The sequence below is a fragment of the Bombus vosnesenskii genome, unplaced genomic scaffold (assembly GCF_011952255.1).
Source record: "Bombus vosnesenskii isolate JDL3184/JDL3185 unplaced genomic scaffold, Bvos_JDL3184-5_v1.1 scf7180000013265, whole genome shotgun sequence".
Classification (NCBI taxonomy): domain Eukaryota; kingdom Metazoa; phylum Arthropoda; class Insecta; order Hymenoptera; family Apidae; genus Bombus; species Bombus vosnesenskii.
Window position 1 is genome coordinate 9,360,491 of NW_022882925.1, and position 17,183 is coordinate 9,377,673.

General features: G+C 30.4%; 5 protein-coding genes and 1 long non-coding RNA gene across 9 annotated transcripts; 4 read left to right on the forward strand and 2 right to left on the reverse strand.

The window, feature by feature from the left end:
* The first annotated feature begins 764 nt into the window (after window positions 1–764).
* LOC117243110 (26S proteasome regulatory subunit 6A-B) lies at window positions 765–2,796 on the forward strand. Its single transcript, XM_033510320.1, has 3 exons — window positions 765–1,008; window positions 1,353–2,486; window positions 2,559–2,796. Exons 1-3 carry the CDS (start codon window positions 967–969, stop codon window positions 2,667–2,669), a joined length of 1,287 nt encoding a protein of 428 aa, XP_033366211.1. The 5' UTR covers window positions 765–966; the 3' UTR covers window positions 2,670–2,796.
* Window positions 2,797–3,278: 482 nt separating this feature from the next.
* Window positions 3,279–4,344, reverse strand: LOC117243112 (RNA-binding protein 8A). The gene is made up of 4 exons (XM_033510323.1): window positions 4,168–4,344; window positions 3,872–4,018; window positions 3,471–3,732; window positions 3,279–3,390 (listed from the first exon to the last, which is right to left on the reverse strand). The coding sequence occupies exons 1-4, from the start codon at window positions 4,226–4,228 to the stop codon at window positions 3,360–3,362; spliced, it is 501 nt and encodes a 166-aa protein (XP_033366214.1). The 5' UTR covers window positions 4,229–4,344; the 3' UTR covers window positions 3,279–3,359.
* A 259-nt stretch (window positions 4,345–4,603) lies between these two features.
* LOC117243111 (testis-specific serine/threonine-protein kinase 2-like) lies at window positions 4,604–6,525 on the forward strand. 2 transcript variants are annotated; one of them, XM_033510322.1, is made up of 5 exons: window positions 4,604–4,955; window positions 5,422–5,571; window positions 5,642–5,915; window positions 6,027–6,206; window positions 6,277–6,525. In XM_033510322.1, exons 2-5 carry the CDS (start codon window positions 5,435–5,437, stop codon window positions 6,433–6,435), a joined length of 750 nt encoding a protein of 249 aa, XP_033366213.1. In that variant the 5' UTR covers window positions 4,604–4,955; window positions 5,422–5,434; the 3' UTR covers window positions 6,436–6,525. The 2 variants fall into 2 exon arrangements, with proteins under 2 accessions (XP_033366213.1, XP_033366212.1); XM_033510321.1 differs by having other exon boundaries at window positions 4,607–5,313.
* Window positions 6,526–6,589: 64 nt separating this feature from the next.
* LOC117243108 (glycerol kinase-like) lies at window positions 6,590–9,642 on the reverse strand. Of its 2 annotated transcripts, XM_033510317.1 has the most exons (10): window positions 9,233–9,642; window positions 8,707–8,965; window positions 8,375–8,592; window positions 8,088–8,300; window positions 7,891–8,001; window positions 7,564–7,820; window positions 7,252–7,457; window positions 7,003–7,140; window positions 6,855–6,932; window positions 6,590–6,786 (listed from the first exon to the last, which is right to left on the reverse strand). In XM_033510317.1, the coding sequence occupies exons 1-10, from the start codon at window positions 9,311–9,313 to the stop codon at window positions 6,689–6,691; spliced, it is 1,659 nt and encodes a 552-aa protein (XP_033366208.1). In that variant the 5' UTR covers window positions 9,314–9,642; the 3' UTR covers window positions 6,590–6,688. The 2 variants fall into 2 exon arrangements, 1 of the variants encoding a protein (XP_033366208.1); XR_004495395.1 differs by lacking the exon at window positions 6,590–6,786 and having other exon boundaries at window positions 6,908–6,932; window positions 7,003–7,144.
* LOC117243115 lies at window positions 8,657–9,026 on the forward strand. The gene is made up of 2 exons (XR_004495398.1): window positions 8,657–8,807; window positions 8,875–9,026. It is a non-coding gene; the product is annotated as an uncharacterized LOC117243115 (long non-coding RNA).
* A 441-nt stretch (window positions 9,643–10,083) lies between the features above and the next one.
* LOC117243107 (zinc finger protein 484-like) lies at window positions 10,084–15,035 on the forward strand. 2 transcript variants are annotated; one of them, XM_033510315.1, is made up of 12 exons: window positions 10,084–10,334; window positions 10,998–11,230; window positions 11,304–11,477; window positions 12,219–12,407; window positions 12,490–12,818; window positions 13,155–13,396; window positions 13,492–13,672; window positions 13,732–13,969; window positions 14,049–14,189; window positions 14,267–14,386; window positions 14,498–14,653; window positions 14,720–15,035. In XM_033510315.1, exons 2-12 carry the CDS (start codon window positions 11,009–11,011, stop codon window positions 14,951–14,953), a joined length of 2,226 nt encoding a protein of 741 aa, XP_033366206.1. In that variant the 5' UTR covers window positions 10,084–10,334; window positions 10,998–11,008; the 3' UTR covers window positions 14,954–15,035. The 2 variants fall into 2 exon arrangements, with proteins under 2 accessions (XP_033366206.1, XP_033366207.1); XM_033510316.1 differs by lacking the exon at window positions 10,084–10,334 and adding an exon at window positions 10,357–10,788.
* Window positions 15,036–17,183: the final 2,148 nt, after the last annotated feature.

The following is a 17,183-nucleotide window of genomic DNA, read 5'->3' on the forward strand; positions in this document are numbered from 1 at the left end:
TTATTTTCACATGAGAGAAGTTGTTTTAGCTCCATTAGTCAAGTAACGGAATCAAATTAATTTAAATTGACACAATTACACAAATTATTATACAGAAAATTATGAACTTATTGTACAATTGTACAATTATTGTAAACCTGTAAATTGAATTGAATAACTAAAATATACTTGGTTTATAAGTTAACAAAACGTTAATTATTTTAAATTCTTCCAACAGCCATAAACCTCAAATTCTTTCTAATTCTCGCAAGTTTAAGGAACAAGTTATTTAAGAAACGTTCAAGAAAATTGGTAAATACTTAAAAGTATTAAGAGAGTAAAATTATATAAGAGATATTTGAAACATTTTGAAATTTTTGAAAACGGAGCCATTTTTTAAGAAAATTCGAGAGCAAAAGACTTATCGGTCAAAATAGTCATTTTATATTAGGAAATAATCATAAAATAAATAACAATATTGTAAAATGCTGTTAAACTATTCGGATTTGTTGAAATTCTTTCTAAATACATCTTATGTAATTATTTTACAATAAATAATCTCATTTTTATCGTATTATATAATCATTTTCAAGATGATCTCAAAGTGGCATTTCCGTAATCATTACAATAAAAAGAACAATTTATCTGTAATATTTATTTAAACTTTTAAACAATTTATGTTTTTTCACTAGTCGCCGATACGAATGTACATTTCCCTTCTCGTTGTGCATATGTATGTTTCTCCCACCAAGAGTGCCAGAAAATGTGCATATAGTTCAGCTGCTACCTGCTAGAGGGCCCTATTCTTAGTGCACATTTTTTAGCTGATTTTTTGCTTATATTTACATATATGTAGATTGTAGATACTTATGAACTTAGTGCAAGTGGTTAGTGAATTTCATAATTCAGTAAACTTTGCGCATCGCATCAATTTATAAAAGATTTTGAACTTTTGTCGTTTTAAAAATAATAAATTTATTTAAATAAATGGCTACCCTCGAGGACAAATCTCTCTGGGAGGATGGAGAGGTATAGATCGCAAATTTACTTCATATAGGTTAAGGTGGAATGACAAGCATATCTAAATTATCTTCCAGAATCCTATATTTTTTATATGATATGATTCGTATAGTATTTAACATATAAGATTTGATATAAATTAGATTTATTACAATTAGTAAAATATTTGTGAAACAAGAAAATATTGCAAAAAATACAATCATTTTTTATTTATATTCAAAAATTTCAGCCAATAAATATTAAAAAGCTATTATAAATTTATTTCTAAAAGTACTTGCAATTTACATTATCTAAAATCAAGTTAATTATATATGGTAAATAAAAAATGAATATTTTTGTAACTGTTCTTCTAGGAAGCTTTGGGTGAAGATGTTTGGAGAATGTCTACAGATGAAATTGTATCCCGTACACGTTTATTAGACAATGAGATCAAAATTATGAAAAGCGAAGTAATGCGTATTTCTCATGAACTTCAGGCACAAAATGACAAAATTAAAGAGAATACAGAAAAAATTAAAGTAAATAAAACTTTACCATATTTAGTATCTAATGTTATAGAGTTGCTAGATGTAGATCCCCAAAATATGGGAGAAGAAGATGGTGCGGTTGTTGATTTAGATGCACAAAGGAAAGGCAAATGTGCAGTTATTAAAACTTCTACTCGTCAAACATATTTTCTACCTGTAATTGGATTGGTTGATGCGGAAGCTTTGAAACCTGGTGATTTAGTTGGTGTCAATAAGGATAGCTATCTTGTCCTTGAAACATTACCTGCTGAATATGATGCAAGAGTGAAGGCTATGGAAGTGGATGAAAGACCTACGGAACAATATTCAGATATTGGTGGCTTGGACAAACAAATTCAAGAATTGATAGAAGCTGTTGTTTTACCTATGACACACAAAGAGAAATTTGAAAATCTTGGTATCCAACCTCCCAAAGGTGTATTATTGTATGGACCACCAGGAACTGGCAAAACTTTATTAGCTAGAGCTTGTGCTGCACAAACAAAATCTACTTTTTTGAAATTAGCTGGACCCCAATTAGTTCAAATGTTTATCGGAGATGGTGCAAAATTAGTAAGAGATGCATTTTCGCTTGCAAAAGAGAAGGCACCAGCAATTATTTTCATAGATGAATTGGATGCAATTGGAACAAAACGTTTTGATTCTGAAAAAGCTGGTGACAGAGAAGTGCAACGTACTATGTTGGAATTATTAAACCAATTAGATGGATTTAGTTCTACTGCAGATATTAAAGTGATAGCAGCTACAAATAGGGTAGATATCTTAGATCCAGCTTTACTGAGATCCGGTCGTTTGGATAGAAAAATAGAATTTCCGCATCCAAATGAAGAAGCTAGGGCTCGTATAATGCAAATTCATTCGCGAAAAATGAATATGTCTCCGGACGTCAATTTTGAAGAATTATCAAGATCTACCGATGATTTTAATGGCGCTCAATGTAAAGCCGTTTGCGTTGAAGCGGTACATATATTATAATATTTGATAGTAATAATATAATTCAGACATTGATCAATTTTTCTTCATTTTTTATAGGGTATGATAGCACTAAGACGCAATGCAACAGCAGTTACACACGAAGATTTAATGGAAGCTATTAATGAAGTTCAAGCAAAGAAGAAAGCCAATCTCAACTATTATGCCTAATGTGCTTTATTTATTAAGTTACATTCTATAATAAATGACTATAGAAACTGTAAACAAAATTAAATATCAATAACAAAATAACCTCGTTTGTTAAATAAACGACTCAATACGAGCATGTTAAAATTCCTGTGGATGTTTTTATATGTATAGGAAAGCCCAGCTAAATGGGATTACCCAAATAACTTAGATATTTATTGTTCTATGAAAAAACTGAGGACAATGTTATAGTCTGACATCCTTGAAATACTACAACTTTGTCCTGACAAGTTTTTTCCTACAACAATAAACAAAGTAGATTTAGCTGAGTCACCCTATATACTTAACTTTCGATTTATAAATTTAAAAATGCTTGTTGAAAATGGAAAAACAAAATTACATTTGTCATTTTAATTATCTGCTATTGTAATCCATAAATTTTATGTACAATACTAAAAGTTTAGTTACTGGCAAATTTATATTAAATAAATATATATATGTTTAAATTGTATAAGCTCCTATTTTTATAAATCTAAGTTGAATCCTTTTCAATATGTTAATTATAAATGGATAGAACTTCTACAATTTATGAAATTTTCTGCAAACTATATTTATAATATTTTGTCTTTACAATATCTGTCAAGTACAAAACGATCTTTATTCAAAGTAGTCATACATAAGAGAAATAAAAATCTTTCTTGATAATCTTCTTTTTCATCGTCTTCTATGACTTCTCTTCTTAATTCTGTAATAAAAAAATTAATTTATTAGTCAAATTTAAATTTAATAAATACTTTTATACTAAAGTTTTTAATAAATATTTACTTCTTTGGTCCCTTTACAAAACACCAATCAACTGAAATAGGTTGACCCAAGATTTCTGTCCCATTTAAAGCATCTTTTGCTGCTTGAGCTTCTTTAAATGTTTCATATTCTACCAAAGCATATCCTTTCAAGAAGCCTGTTCTTCTATCCAAATTTAAATGTAAATTTTTTATTTGCCCAAATTCTGAAAATTTATCTTGAATGTCATCCTCCTGTGCTTCTTCGTGTACTGAATTTATAAATAAAATCCATCCTTCTACAGCTATAATAAATTCTCTATAAATATCTCAAAATTAAATGTTTAATAATTTCACTTTTATTATTTTTTATTATAATAGCTTTTTATTAACAAATTATACAAATACTCTGTTAAATATAAAGTATTTAGAATGCTTTCTTACATCTTTGTGGACCTGGTTCATCATCGTCTTCCTCAACAATGTTCATTGATTCATAATGACCAACATCATCACGAGTGGACACCAATTCTGCACCATGTCCTCTACCTTTTCTCCTTTTTGCCTTTTCTTTTAAACGTGCAATACCCTCTAATAAATGAATGCAGGAATATTATCAAAAATTCTTATTTATTACTATAAAGATATACTTAAATCATACTAAACGAAATCACGAAGTAAAGAGGTTATAACAAATGTCACACGCTTATGTATAACTCATGATAAAATATTAAACTTACGATCGCCTTCATCATCGACTTCAAACTCTTCTGCATTATCAATATCCAACACATCTGCCATAATTAAATTGTTAAATGTTTTCTTTCAATAGTAACCTTGATCAAATACCGTACCACTGTATTTACCACCATGTAATGGATACAAATCACGATGATTCACGACTCACGTTACACATAATAGTCAACAATCACTAAGTACACATTATCTAGATTCTAGATGTATGTTTTTACCAGTTTTTATTTCTATCATTTAGAAAACATCGTCCTTAAATAATTTATGTAAGATATAAATATCCCTAATTTTGTTTTTTTTATTTTGAAAAAAATTAAACTATTGATAATAAGATAAAACTATTTTATAAACTATATGTAGTAATCTTCTAAAAATTGCTTATGATGAAACTCGTAAACCCATGAACTACAAAAAATATTATTTTATGATATTTTTCATAAAATCATCGTGATATCAATAACAATCGTATTTCAAATGTTTGCTAAACTGTATATATATATGACGAGCATCATGCCAAATTTCAATAGCGTTCAAATTGACAAATTATGGAATACCAATTTTCCTTAAAAGATTCACTAAAACATGTAACTTAACAAGTAAAATGACATCGTTGCGTGTATTGAAACCGACGTAAAAACACAAAGAAAATAGCATAATAATGTGTTCATAGTGATTATTTGAATTTATAATATAGTACAGTAATTGTTTACGCATAACATGGCAACTGCACCAATAACAGATAACTCCCCGAAATCCTTATTAAAAACCGTGGAAGGTAAAAATGACGAAAAATTAGAAAAGAAATTAACTATCCTTGAATCGCACGGATACATTCTTGGTAAAACAATAGGTACCGGTTCGTATGCCACTGTAAAAGTATGTTATGTAAACCATTTATTGATATTAAAAAAGTCAATATTTAATAACTAGTCAATTATTGATAAAAAAAAATTGTAATGAAAGATTGCCAAATCTAATCGGCATGATTGCCAAGTAGCAGTAAAAATTGTTTCAAAGTTTCAAGCACCCGGCGATTATTTAAAAAAATTTTTGCCTCGTGAGATAGAAGTTGTTAAAGGTTTAAAACATCCAAATCTAATTCGTTTTCTTCAAGCAATCGAAACAACTCACCGGTTAGTTATCGTTTTTTTTATTTTATCATTATATCCTTTAAAAACATAATTGTGTCTCATATTTTTCACTGATCATATATATAATCCATATAAATACTTAATATTTAGCGTTTATATAATTATGGAATATGCTCGATGCGGTAGTTTATTGGATATGATAAGGCGTGATACATTTATCGATGAATTCCGTAGCCGTCGATGGTTTCGGCAATTATTAGAAGCTATCGATTATTGTCATGGACGTGGTGTTGTACATAGGTAAAAATTTAACGAAAAGAAAAAATATTAAATGTCGCATATCACATTTAACTACATAATTTTATTTAAGAGACATCAAATGCGAAAATCTTTTAATGGATCAGAACTTCAATATCAAATTATCCGATTTTGGATTCGCACGTGGACAAATGAAATCGAAGAACGGTATAGCTCCGTTAAGTGAAACTTTCTGCGGTAGCTATGCTTATGCTTCACCAGAAATATTAAAGGGTGTTCCATATTTACCTCAATTGTCTGATGTATGGTCCATGGGAGTAGTACTCTATGCAATGGTTTATGGTCGACTACCATTTGATGATACAAATTACAGCCAACTTCTAAAGGTACCCAGGTACATTAAAGAGAAAGTAATAGAATCTAGTTCAACTTAAAATTTTATTCGCTTAAGTAAGAATTCTACCATGTTATTTCATTTTCTTTCTTTCGCGATATAGCAAGTACAAAATAAAGTTATATTTCCTAAAGAACCAAACGTGTCTCAAGCTTGTCGTTCACTTATCTCACGAATACTTGTATCGCAACGAATACGATTGCATATTGATCACATAAGAAATGATGTTTGGCTTGCTACGTCTCTTGTTACCGCCCAGACCTCTACTAGCGACATTTTAACAGTAATATTTCAAATTCTTTGTTTTATATGTTGCGCTAATGGTTAGTAATATATTTTATATAATTTCGAAGGATATTCCTATAGTACCGAATATAAAGAAAATAGCAAGTGAAAAGAACAAAGGAACAAAAAGGCATGCGACTGATATTGAAGCGTCAGTTACCGACGTTCGGTCATCTAATTTCAGCATTTCAGATGAAAGCAGCAATCGATACCGCTGTTTGAAATAAATTCCAAATCTCTTATCTCCAAACTCCAAAGGACATTTTCTTGATTTTCCGTATTTCGTTTAATATTAAAATTATCACAATATTATGGCACTTTTATTTGTATTTGTTCTTTAGTTCATTCTTCATACTTACAAGGTTTAATATGACCAGTATAGTTAATATCAAATAATAGTCCAAATATTTATTAGCAAACAGGACCTGCCTAAATGCATAATCTGAGACAAATACAGTACATAGTACTGTACTCATTCAGTCATAACATAGAATGATACTTGGCAATCATAAGCAAAAGTATCGTACTTATCACAAAAATACCAGGAGCAGTTGCTTTGTGGATATTCTTTGTATCGTCTGTAAAATAACGTAACGTTTCAAGTAAATTAACAAAATCAAATTTTGAGACCAAGATGAAAACATACCGTTGGTATCAGTTACTGGTTCCCATCCTAAACTACGATCGATTGCCATTTTCCATTGAGAATATAATATATCTCGTTCTAAATAAAACATGATTCATATCTTTAACGAATTGAATGAGATAAAAATTCGAAAAGATATTGAACTTACCATTCTCAGTTATCGAAGGTAGAAAGGTGTCGCTTGGTACAGCGGCGTCTATTTTCACATCCCATTTACGTATACCATCTGCATTTCCTGCAGCAATTGCAACTCCAAGTGCAGTAGTTTCACACATTAAAGGCCTCACTTTCTTGTAAAATTTTTTAATTAATCAGGTATTTCTTTTTCTCGTATATTTTATTCTTATTTGTTTTAATCAGAAAAGGTAAAGTCTTTATGAAAAATGAATCCACTTACCAACTGGAATTCCACAAATGTCTGCTTGCATTTGCATTAACAAATTATTGGTAGTCATAGCACCATCTACCAACAATTTAGATAAAATTAAACCAGTGTCCTCTTTCATAGCTTCTAAAATGTCTCTTGTCTGAAAACAAACGGCTTGCAAAGCTGCCTTTATAATATGTGTACTATTAGTGTCTTCAGTAATTCCACATATAACACTGAAATATTAAATACTTTGCAAGGGATATGTGATAACAAAATTAATTAAGATTTCTAATTTGATATTAACGAATAATTATAATGTTTAATTATCATGTTATTTACCTTCTTGCATCTTTCCTCCAATATGGAGCATATAATCCAGCAAATGCAGGCACAAATGTAACGCGATTATCAGTAGGAATTTGTTCAACAAGGGATTCAGACTCTTTTATATCAGACAGTATACCAAGGTTATCTTTTAGCCATTGAATAACAGCACCAGCTATGGCTACTGACCCTTCAAGAGCATATACCGGTGTTGCTTGTGGTCCTAACTGATAGGCGACTGTTGTCAATAATCCATGAGACGAATCTACAATCTTCAAAATAATTTATCAATATACAAGGTATGAAGGAAAATATTTTGAAAAATATTAAAGTTAATCTTACAGCAGTTCCAGTGTTGTATAAGAGAAAACAACCTGTGCCATAAGTGCTTTTTGCGTGTCCTTTTTGTAAACACATTTGACCTACCAACGCTGACTGCTGATCACCTAAACACTGTGTGTGTATAAATATTTACATATAAATATTTATCTATAATTACTATTTTATTGATAAACATATTAATTATAAGAAATATTAACTCCTGATATTGGTACTCCAGATAAAATATTATCTTGTATATATCCATATATTTCTGACGAACTACGGATTTCAGGTAAAATTTCTGGAGGTATATTAAAAAATGATAACAATGTTGGATCCCATTTTAAAGTTGTAATATTCATTAGCATTGTCCTCGAAGCGTTTGTAACATCAGTGGCGTGGACACCAAAACTTGTCCCTCCAGTTAAGTTCTACAAAAAAATAAAATGCTTTTATTTTTCATATAAAAATGCGTTTCACAATAAACAATTATTATTGAACCGACCCAAATTAACCAAGAATCAATTGTACCAAAGAGACAACGTTTTTGATCTAGAGCCTCACGAACACGAGGCACATTTTCTAGTAACCATTTTAATTTTAAAGCACTGAAATATGGACTAATCGGTAAGCCACAAAGTGGTTTCAAATAATTTTTATTTTGATTACGTATCTTTCTCAATATGTCATCCACGATCGAAGTTGTTCTCATATCCATCCATACTATAAGATAGTAAATTTAAATTTTATTTTTCTTAATATTTAATTATTGATTTGTTGATATTGATATATATGATTGAAAACAATGTATGTAAAAAATTTTGGATCAATGATTACCAATAGCATTGTATAATGGTTCTCCAGTAATAGAGTCCCATACAACTGTAGTTTCTCTTTGGTTTGTTATACCAACTGCAACTATATCACTAGGATCAATGGTAAGTTGCCTCAAATTAAATATAGTCTGATTAAGACATTCTCTGACTGCTTGTAATATTTCTATAGGATCTTGTTCAACCCATCCTTCTTTTGGACATGATTGTGATATCGAAACCTGATGATATGTTAATACTTCGGCAGTATCCGCAGCAAAAACCTAAAATAATAGTACACACATTAGTAAATCATTAATAAAAATATAAAGAATGTACATCGAATGATGCGTTATTTATATTTTTTGGAAGGATCAATTAATCACCATGCCATTCCTCAATATATTAGTAAAAGTAGATTCAATAAATGTAATGTATATTACGACCCAAACGATATATTACTTTGTTTATCACAAATATTATAAATTTTTATTACATTAGAGATATTACACTAGAATAATTTAATTATATGATAATCAAATTTTTAATACCAAAAATCTAGCACTACTTGTCCCTTCATCGATTGCACCGACGAGGGGTCCATATCTACTTGACGACTCATTTTTGTTCATCTCATAAAAGACTGCTCGAACGGTTTATTAGAACAATTTAAATGAAGTGTCACAATCATGAATGTGAAATTAGCAAGTGAAAGATTTCAGATTAATATGACATTATAAGGTTAGGTACTGAAGGAATCATTCGTAAAAATAAGTGCTTTCAACCACCCGCACGTTGTTGACAGTTTTTCATCGATCGCTTTCTCGTCAAAGAACAACTTTTATACATTGATGTATGTCGCATTCACAAACTGATTACCGGTTTCCATTTATGGATATGTTTAACATAGAATGGTACACTACTACTTAAAAACTATCAGTGGTCAAGATATCTCATAAAGTATATCTTATTTTGAACGTCAATCTACAGAGTAAAAAACGAGTTATGAAGAAAATACTGTGATTGGTTCATGGAATGTTTTGATAAAGCGCCAAGAGAAGAAAATGATCCTTCTTCATTTACATGCAGAAATATTATACTAAATACGTTTCACGAATATAGTTACTAATCTGTACAACTTAATAGAAAGGAGAATAACAAAAATATTTTGTTATATCAATTGAAAATCTTCCAATTAGATCACTTAAATTCAATAAAAAGTAGTATTATACAAAATAAATAGTCAAGCGAATAAGCTTTTCCTTTATAAAGTAATGAAAAATTTTTGCTAAATAGACGTTTACCTCACAATATCTATATTTTAAAATATTGTTAGTGTATTTTTTCAAATTTTATGAATTTTGTAAGATTGGAAATTTTGTAAAATATGGCTGGATTACGCGTAGAAAGGATCCGATAGAGGGCATTCAACGCGTGCATACGCAATCGCGTACCTCCACCTAACGCGAAGACGACATCAAATTGTCGTTTACGTTTTAAAAAGTAGCAACCGTTTTGGCGTGTATTTTTCGTAATACCTTCATCGGAACCAACCGCTCTATCTGTCATGAGGACCTAAATGGCGTTGGCATCAACACCCATCTACCGTTTCGCTCGCTGCCAATCGTTCGAACAGAGACACGAAAATTTCAAGTCAGTGCTGGCAACTTTTTACGTTTATTATAAGGCTTCATTTTGACGAGGAACGCAGGCAAATATTTTGTTTACTGTCCCTCGCACGTTATTGTTAGGGTTATTGGATTTTAGCGGTTACTTATCGATACGAGCGAAGAAGAGAATGCTTCGTTCCATGCTATAACGGAAGCAATCTCATTGTATCGTGCTTCGACACATTATTTCTTGTTCCTTCGCTTGCAGAATGAATTGTCAGATACGTTATTGTTCGAGGATACAACGATATCGATGGTTGCATTCTTATTCTCAATATTCGGTATACACCGTGCGTGCTATTACATAAGAAGAGACCATCGAGAAAATTTTATTTTAACGGATATTTTGCCCCTGCTCACATTGTTCGATCATGAAAGCTAAAAATTATTCCGCGACATGCAAACTATCGCAACTGCTCTTTTTAATTAGAATAACGGTATAATTTTATGTATTATGTTAAACATTTTTTACTTTTTTATATACTATATTTTAAACACTATATTAAAAACTACTAATGTATCCAATTAAAATGGAAGGAATGATTATATATACACTAAGTGACAGCATTAGTACTAACATGCAATTTATTGTATGATTTTATTGAGACTTTAAACCAATGTTTTAATATCTGTATTGTTTTTGTAGTTGCCAAAAAGATGACAGCTGATTCAGAAAAAGATAGTACTCATTGTTTGATATGTAACAGTAAAGTTGGTGTATCTACTAGGAATAGTATACGAATCTTTAATGAAAACTCTGTAACATCGTCAGAAAAATCACTTGTAGATGCCATTTGTACTGTCTTAGAAACAGATTTGAATGAAGAGAATGTACATTCTCTTGTCATATGTAAAAAATGTTATAAATTATTTAATGAGGTAAATGAGATATCAATTATTGATTCATATAAAATTATATAAGGGTAATTAAAAAAATAACTGGCATTTATAGATTGATGAACTTGAAAATCGACTGACAGAGGTAAAATTAGAATTATTTAATAACTACAAGAAAACTATTAAAAAGATATCTGATATGCAAAATGAAGAAGAATATAATGATCATGATTACATAGAAAATACAGAAAGTCAGGATACAGATGGAGAAATTAGATATATACAAAAGGTAATGAATAAAGTAAAAACTAGTTATACATATACATATACTATAAATATTATAATATATATATGTACAGGATATCCATGCAACTGGAATAAACAATACCATTAAAATGGTAGAAGATGAAAAAGATTTTATTAAGAGAGATTAAATGGTTTTTAATTGTGCATCATATGGTACCTGTGCCTTTTATATAAGTGGTGGCGTTTCAGAGATTTTAGGGTCATTTCTATTTTTTTTTTAATGGAACTATGCTTTTCTTATACACCATGCGATGTACTTTTTAATTCTCTACAAAAATGTATTAAGGTACTTGGGTCGAAAAATGATTGGTTTAAAAGATATTTTAACCTTAATATTGTAAAACTTTTTGTTACTAGAGAAGAACAACACAGTAGCTTTTGGTTTATGTTTTTCTTGTTTTTCATCCAGTTAAAATATTTTCTAAATTAATCATTTCTCAAACCAAATACCTTCTCCTTTGTAGAGAATTAAAAAATGCATTGAATGGTGTATAAAAAAATATATAGTTCCATTTATGAAAGTAGATATAAGCTTAAAATCTTTGAAATACCTTCACTTTCGGAGAAGACACATGTACCATGCGATACAACATTGGAAATCATTAAATTTTTCCTAATGAAATTCTTTTTTATCCTTTATCATTTTAATATTATGGATTGTTCCAGTTATATATATACATATATATACACATATATATATGTAATATTTCAAAATTTATGTAAGGATGAATCAGAAATTCAAGAGATAGAAGGGGAAGAAGAAAGAATAGAGGAAGAAGAAGAGGAACCTTCTTGTGAACCAGAGGAAATTATTCTGAAAGTTGAGGCCATACCAGAAACAAGCGGTACTGAAGAAAGAAAGAGGATAAAACGGGCAAAAATTACACCAAAAATTGAACCTCCCCAAGAGCGAGTAAGAAATGGCAAATAATATGTTCAACAGTAGTTTATATTACTGTGAAATGATAATCTGCGATTATTCATTTATTTTCCAGATTGTTACTAGAGATGGCTCTATATATAGCTGTTTGTTATGTACAAATGAAGACGATAAAGCTGTAGGAGATGCAAAGTCTATTATCGCTCATGTAAGGAGTGTGCACGAAACTCGTTTATATATTTGCGACATATGCGGGGATGACTTTAAAAAGAGAAATCAACTATCTATTCATCTTGATGATCATGTTGCTAAAGAGGAAGGAGATTTTCAGTGTGAAATATGTAATAGAATATTTAGTAATTTGCGGTTGTTTAGGATTCATAAAAGAATACATTATCCACAAGTGAAATCTTGGCCGTGTGAAACTTGTGGTAAACGATACAGGTAGTTATAAACTACGATTTCTAACGCTAGAAATACCACACCAGTTAAAATGACCAGTTCTACAATTTTATAAATGTATCAACCCTCGTTTAGAGATCATAGTCCCAGAGGGATTAATAATACCAAAAATGTATTACATAACATGGAATTTCTTCTGTAAGAAAGTAATAAATCAATAAATATAAAAATATTCTATTATTACGTATTTTTTAAAGACCAGCCATTTTGACTGGTTTTGGTAGAAATAGCTTCGTGTTAACTATCGGTAGTTCTAGTGTTAAATTACGTATTCACGTAGTGTAAACTAGTGTGTATTGCAATTTGTTACTTTTGTAGTTCTAGAAATTTATTGGAGGAACATATTAATACACATACAGGTGTACGCCCATATGTATGTGAAAATTGTGGTAAAGATTTTGCTTCAAAATATACTTATAAAGCACACGTAAAAACACATGAAATACGACCTCGTCCTTATCAGTGTTCACAATGTAACAAAACATTTTTGAGCCAACAAAATCTTAATCAACATGAAAGAACTCATAATGGTGTAAAGGAGTACGTTTGCCACCAGTGCGGTATGATTCATTATTTTTCCCTTTTTCAGTTTCCTATATATCCTATATATCCTATATATCCAAAAATATATTGGTATTCATGGAAATAATTACAGGAAAAGCCTTTGGTTCGCCACATAATTTAGAAGTACACAATATAGTACATACTGGTTACAAGCCATACATATGTAGAGTATGTGGTAAAGCATTTGCCCGTAAAGCTGAAATAAGGGACCATGAAAGGACACATACTGGAGAGAAACCATATCAGTGTGAATTTTGTGGAGCTACATTTAGGTATGTCTATTAATTAGCAAATGTAAAAATAATGAAAAAATATTTTCGTAACGTTTTAGTCAACGATCAAATTTACAATCGCACAAGCGTGCAACGCATTATAATGATAAACGGTACAAATGTGACGATTGTGGAAAAGGATTTAAACGGCGGAGATTATTAGACTATCATATAAAAGCAGCTCATACCGGTGAAAGACCGTACAAATGCGATATATGTACAGCAACATTTGTATATCCCGAACATTTCAAAAAACATATGCGTATACATACTGGAGAGAAACCTTATCTCTGCGAGGTACTTGTACTGAAAATGATTATTTATCTAATATCGACGATGTTTTTTTTAATTTTGGAATTGTATTGTAACATTTCAGGTTTGTGGTAAAGCATTTAATAGTCGAGATAATAGAAATGCGCATCGGTTTATACACAGTGATAAAAAGCCGTATGAATGTCTAGTATGTGGTATGGGTTTTATGAGAAAACCTTCCTTGTATGCTCATATGCAGACTCAGGTGAGCTGATATCATATTACAACAACGAGATTCTGTAAATTCTGCGACAGTACTAATACGACACGAATATTTTTTAGGGACACTTAAATGATACCATTGTGGTGAATCAACCGCGTCTCACTACGGAAGATGATCAAGTCATAACAATTTCTAATGGCAACGTGGAACTTTTAGTAGATGAAGCGGAAAATGACCAGGTAATTAAATAAGTTTGTTTTTCATTTTTCTTTATGCTTTTCTTATTTTTCATATATTTATTTATGTTGTAAGGTGTAACTAATACCCTTTATATTTTAATTATTTTCTAGTTAGATGAAACTGAACTATATGTGACAGAGTTAAAAGATCATGTTATCATACAGCAGCAAAATGAGGATCAAATGTATAATGAAGAAGATGTATTAAATATTCCAGCAGAGGAAAATGTTGCGGACGAGGAAGTAAATCATCTCGTTGATGGAGAAGTATGTACCAAATTATATGCTACAACGTAGTATATCGTGCAGATCAAAACAGATGATATTTTTCAGATGAACTTCGCTGAAAATGAAGTGATGGAATGTAAAACTGAAGATTCGGAGCAAGTAGAAGAGGTATATAACTATAATGAAACGGAAGATGGGGAAACAATAGTTGTACCAACTACCTCAGAGTACAAAGAAGCGGAAGAAGAGAAAAATGCTGTACGATTAGTACAAATTCGATTTCCAACATCGGTTGGTGGTGAAGGCCGAAGTTGGTTAAGCTTAGTACAAAACACGTGAATTTTTGTATCATTGTGATGTACTATAGCTTCTTAATAAGGAGTCCGCTTCTTAATAAATCTTTAAGTTTAAGTACGTGTAATTTTGAAGAAACTGCTATATTATTCTTCGATTAAACTTGAATTTTGTATTTAGCTGTAATTGATGCAAAAGGCAAAAAACTTAAACTCATTATACAATATAACATTTAACGTTTTCAATTTACTTTTATGGAAATGAAGGTGGAAGAAATTGCTCAGAGAACATGAAAATGATGTTTAAAAATAGTAATATCAAACTAGATATTCTATATGGTTATTTATAACGCAAAGCAGTCAATAGTATCATTTTAATTGTAATTTATTTCTCTTAAGCCGCGTTTTATGTTTATGACCCTTATCTTTTCTTATCTTATAATGGTCACTGCGCATAAGCAATTTACTCAAGTTAAATCAACGAAAATTAGTGGTTAGTTTCATACTAAATTAGTAAATAGTGCCTATTAGTAGATATGTTTGTATATTTTCTAATAACTTCCATCATAATTCACTAAATGTATCGTATTAATTTTCTTGATATCAATACTTTTTTACGCGTTTAACATAAATTGTAGTTCGTAACAAACATGTTGGCTATACCACCGAAAAGCATCCGTGACCGAACGAAACGAAATTTAGCTGATATCATTGGATGAGACAGTAGATTTGAAATATAAGATCTTAGCTTCGGGATATTATAAGTTTGGAAGATGCAGGTCTCTATATGTAATAGATCTTCACTGCTATTAGATACACGGTGCATTCGACAATTAGTACATATAACCATATGGGTATGAATGAGGTACGTATATGTATATTACATTCAAAAGCGTTTAATGTCAATACAAACTTCATGTCGATATTTTTTAATGTGTCTTTAATCTTTTCGCTTATTGATGTTTCGGTCTTTTGGCTTAGGATAAAGATGGTTAAGGATATCTCTATGCGTGAAACAAAAACCAGTAAGAGAATTACGTAAGTATATATCGCTGTTTTGCTTTGATGGTGGCACAATTAAAAAATTGTAAACTTTAAAAGAGGGCGTTTTAAAATTTACAAAGAAATCTTTGTAACCCATTTCAACAATATTATAAGGCTTACTTAATACGAGATATGCCACTATTCGCGAAAGTAGTACAACCTTCCATTTATAGCGTTATAAAACAGATGAAGATGGGCCAGTGTTGTTGCAGGACTAAGGCCTGGTTGATAACGGTATACGTAATGATTTTGCCATCTGACGCAAAACTGGTAGTTAAAAATATAAATATACGGTTTAACATGATAAAAATAGGAACATAGTATAGGCTTCCCATTGAATAAAAGTAAATTTGAAGTTTTTTGAGATGTGTCACTATCAAAGAGAGCAGCGATATGTGAGTACATATTGTTTTCGTGATTGGAAGAAAGGCAAGAAGAAAAGGCTTGATTTGTACGTAGAAATGATTCAGTTTATTCGAATAGTTTATCCACAGTTGCATATCATGCTACTGCCGTTAATTTCGTGAAAAATGTCGAACGGAGTATCTTAATAGTATGTTTTGAACGTATAATCTTTCAAAGGTAAAATTTTATATTTCAAGCTTAATTACCTCGTCCCAATGATACTCATTGAATTTTGTTCTGCTCAGAGACCATTCGGAAGAATACCCAAGAACTTGCCTTAGCGGTAGAATTAGAGAATTTAAGATTTAAATGCTTCAAAGTACCATACAAAATTTAAACGAATCGCCTTTCTGAACTTTTGAAATCAATATATTGCATCGTTTCTATGTATAATATCTCCTATGACAAACTGTATAAGAATAATATTTGTTATAGACATGACATCATACTATGTATTTAATTTCTATGTATTATTAGTTATGTAACATTCTTTATAAATATTAATACAAATATGTACAATTAAATAAAATTATAATGTTCTTAGTCATTGTCTTTTTCTTCATTCTTTTGTTAGCAATATTTGCGATGATAAACAAATGAAAGTCTACTTGCTATTAAATGATTAACATTCAAGATAAGTCATTTAGAGACAATTCGTTAAATGAACTCTGGGATCAATTCTTACCGTAATTATCAATGATAGATGTCAGTAGTAGTGCATGTGTTTTGCAGAAACGCTAAGGGGATGGTTTTGATAAATGACAGGAAATTACGGAGGTCTGAGATACTCCATTCAGCGATTAATTGTTACGCTATTGTAGCTTGAG

Coding starts and splice junctions, on each gene's coding strand:
- LOC117243110 (XM_033510320.1), top strand. CDS start 967: ATGGCTACCCTCGAGGACAAATCTCTCTGGGAGGATGGAGAG. Junction 1,009..1,352: donor CTCTCTGGGAGGATGGAGAG/GTATAGATCGCA, acceptor CTGTTCTTCTAG/GAAGCTTTGGGTGAAGATGT. Junction 2,487..2,558: donor AAGCCGTTTGCGTTGAAGCG/GTACATATATTA, acceptor CATTTTTTATAG/GGTATGATAGCACTAAGACG.
- LOC117243112 (XM_033510323.1), bottom strand. CDS start 4,228: ATGGCAGATGTGTTGGATATTGATAATGCAGAAGAGTTTGAAGTCGAT. Junction 4,019..4,167: donor AGTCGATGATGAAGGCGATC/GTAAGTTTAATA, acceptor TTCATTTATTAG/AGGGTATTGCACGTTTAAAA. Junction 3,391..3,470: donor TTTGTAAAGGGACCAAAGAA/GTAAATATTTAT, acceptor TTTTTATTACAG/AATTAAGAAGAGAAGTCATA.
- LOC117243111 (XM_033510322.1), top strand. CDS start 5,435: ATGGAATATGCTCGATGCGGTAGTTTATTGGATATGATAAGGCGTGAT. Junction 5,572..5,641: donor GGACGTGGTGTTGTACATAG/GTAAAAATTTAA, acceptor ATTTTATTTAAG/AGACATCAAATGCGAAAATC. Junction 5,916..6,026: donor ATTACAGCCAACTTCTAAAG/GTACCCAGGTAC, acceptor TTCGCGATATAG/CAAGTACAAAATAAAGTTAT.
- LOC117243108 (XM_033510317.1), bottom strand. CDS start 9,313: ATGAACAAAAATGAGTCGTCAAGTAGATATGGACCCCTCGTCGGTGCA. Junction 8,593..8,706: donor ACCATTATACAATGCTATTG/GTAATCATTGAT, acceptor ACTATCTTATAG/TATGGATGGATATGAGAACA. Junction 6,933..7,002: donor ACCTTCGATAACTGAGAATG/GTAAGTTCAATA, acceptor TGTTTTATTTAG/AACGAGATATATTATATTCT.
- LOC117243107 (XM_033510315.1), top strand. CDS start 11,009: ATGACAGCTGATTCAGAAAAAGATAGTACTCATTGTTTGATATGTAAC. Junction 11,231..11,303: donor GTTATAAATTATTTAATGAG/GTAAATGAGATA, acceptor TGGCATTTATAG/ATTGATGAACTTGAAAATCG. Junction 11,478..12,218: donor AAATTAGATATATACAAAAG/GTAATGAATAAA, acceptor AATTTATGTAAG/GATGAATCAGAAATTCAAGA.